Source organism: Sparus aurata, unplaced genomic scaffold (assembly GCF_900880675.1).
Source record: "Sparus aurata unplaced genomic scaffold, fSpaAur1.1, whole genome shotgun sequence".
Classification (NCBI taxonomy): Eukaryota; Metazoa; Chordata; class Actinopteri; order Spariformes; family Sparidae; genus Sparus; species Sparus aurata.
The window spans coordinates 17,452-25,072 of record NW_022045217.1 but is presented as its reverse complement, the minus strand read 5'-3'; the positions used below and the strand labels follow the sequence as shown (position 1 = coordinate 25,072).

Below are 7,621 nucleotides of genomic sequence, written 5' to 3'. Positions count from 1 at the left end.
GCTCATGTTTTAATAATAACATTTAGCCTCAAGTGTTCACACATAGACCGCAAAGTCATTGACAATTGCAGCGCTAATTTGAGTTGCACCAATTTCTGAGTAACTTTGAGGAGTACAAAAACCAAAGTTAACATTACTCACCTTATAGTACAGGAGAAATAGTTTATTGAACATTTAATCAAGAGATACCTAATTACAATTTTCTTTTTTTCTCACTATTCAGCCTCAGAGTGTAAACATGTCTGCTGCCAGCTGTCTGCTGACTGAAGATCAGGTTCTGTGTTCCATCTGTCTGGATGTGTTCACTGATCCAGTCAGCACACCATGTGGACACAACTTCTGTAAAACCTGCATCACTAAACACTGGGATAAAAATGACAAGTGTCAGTGTCCCAAATGTAAAAAGACTTTCAACACCAGACCTGAACTGCAGGTCAACATGTTCATCTCTGAGATGGCTGCTCAGTTCAGACAGTCAGCTCAACAGAAAGCCAGCAGCAGCAGCTCAGAGCAACAAGTTTCCAAACCAGGAGAAGTTCCCTGTGACGTCTGCACTGGAACCAAACTGAAGGCCCTGAAGTCCTGCCTAGTGTGTCTGGTCTCCTACTGTGAGACTCACCTGGAGCCTCATCTGACAATGTCAGGCCTGAAAAGACATCAGCTGATCGACCCTGTGGAGAACCTGGAAGACAGGATGTGTACGAAGCACGATAAACTGCTGGAGCTGTTCTGTAAGACCGACCAGATGTGTGTCTGCATGTTATGCACTGTTTTAGACCACAAGACACATGATGTTGTTCCTCTGAAAGAAGAATATGAAGGAAAGAAGGCCGAGCTGGGGAAGACAGATGCTGAAATTCAGCAGATGATCCAGAAGAGACGACTGAAGATTGAGGAGATGAAGCGCTCAGTGGAGCTCAGTAAGAAAGATGCAGACAGAGGGATAGCAGCTGGTGTTCAGGTCTTCAGCGCTCTGAAGGAGTCTGTTGAGAGAAGCCAGGCCGAGCTCATCGACACCATCAAAGAGAAGCAGAGAGAGACAGAGAAACAGGCTGAAGGCTTCATCAAAGAGCTGGAACAGGAAATCTCTGAGCTGGAGAAGAGAAGCTCTGAGGTGAAGAAGATCTCAAGTTCTAAAGAGAACCTCCTTGTCGTCTTTCAAAGCTCCCCATCACTGAACGCTGCTCCACCCACCAAGGACTGGACAGGAGTCAACGTCCGTCCACCTTCATATGAGGGGACTGTGAGGAGAGCTGTGAATCAGCTGGAGGAGACGCTCAGTAAACAGATGAAGAAGGCCGAGCTGAAGAGGGTCCAGCAGTATGCAGTGGATGTGACACTCGATCCTGATACAGCACATCCCAATCTCATCCTGTCTGATGATGGAAAACAAGTACATGATAGTGATATAAAGAAAAATCTCCCAGACAACCCAGAGAGATTTGATCTATGTGTTAATGTCTTAACAAAGCAGAGTTTGTCTTCAGGAAGATTTTATCATGAGGTTCAAGTTAAAGGGAAGACTGGGTGGGATTTAGGAGTTGTCAGAGAGTCGATCAACAGGAAGGGAGACATCAATCCAACTCCTCAGAATGGTTTCTGGACGATATCTTTGAGGAATAAAAATGAGTACATAGCTTGTGCTGGCCCTTCAGTCCGTCTCTCTCTGAAGTGTCGGCCTGAGAAGGTGGGGGTGTTTGTGGATTATGAGGAGGGTCTGGTCTCCTTTTATGACGTTGATGCTGCAGCTCTTATCTACTCCTTTACTGGCTGCTGCTTCACTCAGAAACTCTACCTATTCTTCGGTCCATGTCCTAATTATGAGGGTAAAAACTCTGCTCCTCTGATCATCTCTCCTGTCAATCACACTGAGTAGAACAAACATTTGATTTTCTCCAGAAAGAGTCACATCATTTAATGTAATAAGTGTATATTTACTGATAATATTTGTTTTTCTCAGATTCTGATTAAGCATTTTTCTCTGTCAATGTTTTTGTTTTATGTGTCACACTGACGCTCTGATTGATATGATGTAACGTTTAAGAACTGTTAAATCATCAGAAACGAAGTTTTCAAAAATAATCAGCATTTTTGGTTCTTTGGTTCTTTCTTTTTACTCACTGACCAAATTCCTGAAGAACATTTTATGTCTAAGACAAATGTAATTTTATTTTCTCTTATTTTGTTTATAAAATGATGAAAAGTAAAGATTTTTTGTGCCTTCATCAAAACCTTTTTTAAAATTGTTTTCAGCTGATGAAAAAAGCTGCTCAACACTTTGGAAAGCAGCAGTGAAGTGCAAAGGGATCAGTTGGATCACAGTTCACAATTTTGCTGTGCCAAGTTGGCATCCATGTTGTTGTTGGTGGTGACTTGTGTTGAGTGAGATGATGTAGTTCACTTAAGCAATATTACCCGAGAGTGTGTGCTTTAATGTCATTTGAGCACGACAGTGATGCGGTCAGCACTGAAGTGCAAAAAATGACATTAAAGCACACACTCTCGGGTAATATTGCGATAATACAACTAATACCAACACAAATAAAATGTATAATCAACATATATCCATGTTGATGGACATTTTGCTCTCAAATTTTAAAGGTTTTTTGTTTGACACAAAATCAGTCACGTCAGTAGTGGCATATGTGTAATGGAACGTAGTTTACCACTCCAGCAAACAATCCAACCCTTAGTAACGACCTAGCAACAGAAAGGATTTTCTAGTCCCAGATGAGTGAACTCTGAGCTGAGGTTAATGTTTTATCGCGGTCTTGGAATTTCCCGAACTAAATCAATACTGCACAGATAAACCGAAAATGCTTATTTTTATCGCCCAAGTTATAACAAAGATATCGATTTTTTTTTTCTTTTATATTTTTTATAAAACGTTTTCACCGCAGCCACAATAGTGTCTCTCACACTGAAGGGAAAATAAATAACAGTCGGGGCATTTATTTGTTTCAATCACTTAACAGACAAGACGTTTATTTGGGACCAGGGGGCAATTTGGGACAGGCGTTTAATTCCTTCCTCTCAAAAATCCGCGATGAAAATGTCACAAGCTTCTCGGTGAATTCTCCGGCATCCTGCTGAGCAATAGTTGTCTTCTGCAAGCGAAGTTGTTGCGGCGGAGGAAACGATTCAGCCAAGCAGCACTCACGGCAAACTTCTCATCTCTGCTGTCACTCACAGTGGCGTACATTTGCTTCGCCTTCGCCCTGATCATTTTGTGGGACACTCTCGTGGCGTGCCCATTTGCTGATAACTAATTCCCGCATGTTTATCTCAGGCTCCTCACTAGCCTTCTTCCTTCCTCCAGCAGGCAGCCTGGCCCTGTTGCTGTCCTCCTCCGACACCTCCGTTTTATTTTATCGCCAATCTCTCACTCTCTTGGGGTCGATAGAGAAACGTCTAGCTTCGGCTGCTTCTCCCGACTTTTCCTCTGCATATTTTTCGGCAGAAAGTTTGAATTTCAAGCCGTACTTTTTTGTTTTTTGTTCCAGCTCTGACAGTTACTATGTTGCCATGGAGATGGATATACTATTGCCACAGACTTGGCGGGGTAATATTTCGAGTAATGAGTAAGGCGTGCTGTCATGCTGATTTGAGCACGGTCAAAATGTCTTGTTGACCAATCAGATTGCTTGGTCGGAACTACTTGTTGTATAATGAGCGTTTTAACACAAAACTAGATGTGATTTTACTTCAATAACAAATTGAAACTTCATTGATTTGTAAAAAAATATTTTTTAACTTGACGAACATCATTGTCATCAATCAATTATCAGCCTCCTGCAAATTTACACAATAAAATAAATGTCTATAATATTCTTTTATGCAGTGTTTCACTTCACTGCTAACATAAGAGAAAGCAGACTCTCTGCCAGCTGCAGTGTCTTATTTTGATTTGCAGACTTTGCTCATTTTTTGTCTTAGTGATTAGAGCTGTTTTTGTTTTGTTTTTTTAAAGCTGTTTTCATCTGGATCAAACAGTGATAACTACACATACAAATAACTTTATGACTGTGATTATACCAAATGTATGTATGTATTGTTTCATGTAACCCAATAATCACAATTGTGGCAAAAGTGATTGCAGTTTATATCGTAATCAGGGAATGACATTTATGTGATCACAGGGCATAGTACTGTTTACAGTGGTATTATGTGTTTGTTTGTCTAATATCCTTGATTAGGCCTATATTTGGCAACTAGGCTGTTATTAACATGATTTACGGATGGGTAGTGTACAAAATAAAGAATTGATCTCTGTTGCAATTATGCTCATGACTGTCCATTAAAGCTGCACGATATATCGTTTGAGCATTGCCATCGCGATGTACGTGTGCGCAATAGTCACATCGCAGGGCCTGTGATATAAGAGCCAAATGAACTCATCTAATTTCAAGGGTACCTGACACACACTGTGCATGCACACTCTGCATGAGCAGCGATCCACCAATCATTAGTTCCTAATTGGCGTGCTGAAGCAGACCACGCCGACCATTGAGCCAGTTGCTGGTAACAACATTGAAAAATGAGCAATGAGAGAATCGCGGAAAAAGACTTGGTGCCAAAAACGAAAAGCAATGTCAGTTTTCTGGAATTATTTCAGCAACAAGAAGGATGATATTGACAAAACACGTGTTCTATGTCGACAGTGCCTTGCATCTGTTGCCACAACGAGAGGTAGCACAACTAATTTGTTTGACCATTTAGGTCGGTACCACACGGCTCAGTACGACAAAAAGAGGTAAAACAGTGCAGGTTAATTGTCCACAAGATAGCAGCAGTGCAGCATAACAAAGTGCTATTCAGGTCATCTGATGAAAATTCCTGTATTTTTGCATATCGCAATATATATCACAGGGTTAAAAAAATTGCAGCCCTACTGTCCATTATTTTTCCTGCTCTGTGCACAAGATTATAACCAATCCAGTCCTTTTTACCTGTTGAAATAACTTTAAAGGGCCAATACAACTCATAAACGGCTGTATTTCACCTGCCAAAGAGTACAGTTCCTAGCTTGTGACTCAAAGGTAGTTTCTGCATCAAAATGACTTCATTTCACTCTTGATGGTTACATCTGACAGATTATAACCCAATCTTTACCTGTTGAAATACCTTTAAAGGGTGAAATACAGCCTTTTATGAGATGCATTGGCCCTTTAAAGGTATTTCAACAGGTAAAAAAGAGTGAGTGGGCTATAACCTGTCAAATTAGTGAGTGAGCTATAATCTATGCTAAGCTATAACCACCAAGAGTGAAATCAAGTCATTTTGATACAGAAACAACCTTTTAGTCACAAGGTACGAGCTGTAATCACTTGACTATTATAACTTGGGTTCAGGAACTACACCAAGCCTCTCTACCTTGTTAATTTGCCATGTGAGCCATCTCAATTAGATGGTTAGATGATCTAACCAAAATCACCTGAGTCTGTTTAATGCAACACTTCTGCCTTTCCAATTCAATCACCTGTGCAGACCTATATAGGTGAGCCTAACATTTTTTATCCTGTTCAACTCAAATTCTCACAACCCTCCCCCTCCAGACCCTCGACTAGTCCTCCATCCTCCCCCACAGGACCACTTAGCAGGTCAGCACTCGACATCGCTGTCACGCAGTAAGAAGACTGTCCAGAATTTGACCCTGGCCATTCAAGCCACGGGGGATAATGAAGGCGCGCAAATCAAGGCGAACGCTCATCAGGATGAACCCCCACTCTGAGTCTCAACATTATACAATCCCCTCTCCTCCATTTCAATCTTGCCCCTGCCCCCTTTTCTTCTCCATCCACCTACCTCGACCCTCTTTCCATATGTACACTGACTCGACCCCCCCTTTCGCCATCCAACACACTTGACCCCCCCTTTTGCCGTTTAAGTAATGTTGTACCACAGTTGGGTGAGTACAACAACATGACTTAGCATTACTCACCTTATATACCAGGAGGAATAGTTTATGAAACAATTAATGAAGAGATATCTATTTACAGTTTTTTTCTTCTCACTTTTCATCCTTAGACTGTAAACATGTCTGCTGTCAGCTGTCTGCTGACCGAATATCAGTTTCTGTGCTCCATCTGTCTGGATGTGTTCACTGCAGTGGTGAAGTGCAGAGGGATCAGTTGGATCACAGTCTGTTTAGTGTTTGATTCAGTAACCGACTGTCTGAAGGGTTTTTTTTTTCATTTTCTGGACTCTTCTGGATTTCTTCATGTTGGGTGTTAGTGTTGTGGCCCTAAAGCGAGATTCAATGACGTAATGACCCTCATTTATTTTTTAAGTTCTTTGGTTTTAAAAGTCATTACTAAATGCACCACTTTATATTAGACAACAGTGAAGAAACATGTAATGAATACTTGTGCCTCATGGGACTTTTTTTCAGAAAAACCTTTGTATGGTAGTAAATGGAGAAAAACAAACACTATTTACATCCCCTCTGATTTTTGACGTGATCTACAAATATGATGTTTGTTAAATTAAAAGATATTTGATCAACTTGAGAAAGTCGCAGTCTGTCATTAAACTAATTAAATATAAGACTGTAACTGTAGTTAAGACACATAACTAGAGTTGTCAATATGATCAGATTTATCATGATTTTAATCTCTTTTAGTACCAATTCTGTGTCGAGTTGGCGGCCATGTTGTTGTTGGTGACGTGTGCTGAGCGAGACGATGTAGTTCACTGAGCGCTTTAACACAAAACTAGATGAGATTTTACTTTAATAACAAATTAAGGCTTAAAATTACCTTTTAACTTGACAAACATATTTGTCATCACTCAATTATCAGCCTCCTGCAAATTTACACAATAAAAAAGTGTCTATAATATTCTGTCATGCAGCGTTTCACTTTACTGCTAAAAGAAGAGAAAGCAGACTCTCTCAGGGTATCTGCAGGTTTGAACAAGTGAAATTTAAGACTTTTTAAGACTTTTTATGACCACTTTGAACAACATTTAAGACATACAAGAAGTAAAAAAAAAAAAGTAAGGAAAAATAAAGTCCCTGAATTACTTTAAAAAATAACTACATTTTTTGCCATTCACAGAGCAACTCGCTATTTTCCAAACACTAAGAACGCTCGAAACAACATGAAACTTTGCTCACCCTAGCAGTAGCTTGTTCACACACACACTTTTTTTAAAAACGGTACACACTCACACTCACAAACGGTGTTCAAAATCGAAAGCACCTCCGCTTTCAACATCGGAGTTGAGCCGAAGAAGGTTTGAGTGTTGCTCGACTACGAGACAGCAGAGGTGGTGCAGAGTTCGGGTCGCGCAGAACTGGACAACTTGGACCGGGAACTGGTCACAAAGACGTACAGGAGTGTGTGATAGCGTGACTTTACTGGAGACTTTTAGAAGCTACTGGTGTTTTTCCGATTTTGTGTGTGACACCAGCGCTTTCACACCAAGTGTGTCCAAGTTGAAGGTCCTCTGGCAGAGTGCACACTGCGCCTCAAATTCATAATTTCACGGCTTTAAACCAACTGAATTCCGGATGTTCAAGCTAACACTTGTTAAATATACACTTTCCCATAGTTGTAGCAGGCTCCGCAGTCTTTCCGTAAACTGGTGAAGTGTGCGGTGGTAAATTCCAACCGGGCTG

The 7,621-nt window shown here is 40.8% G+C and overlaps 1 protein-coding gene across 1 annotated transcript; it reads left to right on the top strand.

The window, feature by feature from the left end:
- The first annotated feature begins 238 nt into the window (after positions 1–238).
- On the top strand, positions 239–1,876 carry LOC115578207 (zinc finger protein RFP-like). Its single transcript, XM_030411075.1, has one exon. The coding sequence runs from the start codon at positions 239–241 to the stop codon at positions 1,874–1,876; it is 1,638 nt and encodes a 545-aa protein (XP_030266935.1).
- The last annotated feature ends 5,745 nt before the right edge of the window (positions 1,877–7,621 follow it).

What these genes read in the sequence shown, in the direction of transcription:
- LOC115578207 (XM_030411075.1), top strand. Translation starts at nt 239, where the DNA reads ATGTCTGCTGCCAGCTGTCTGCTGACTGAAGATCAGGTTCTGTGTTCC.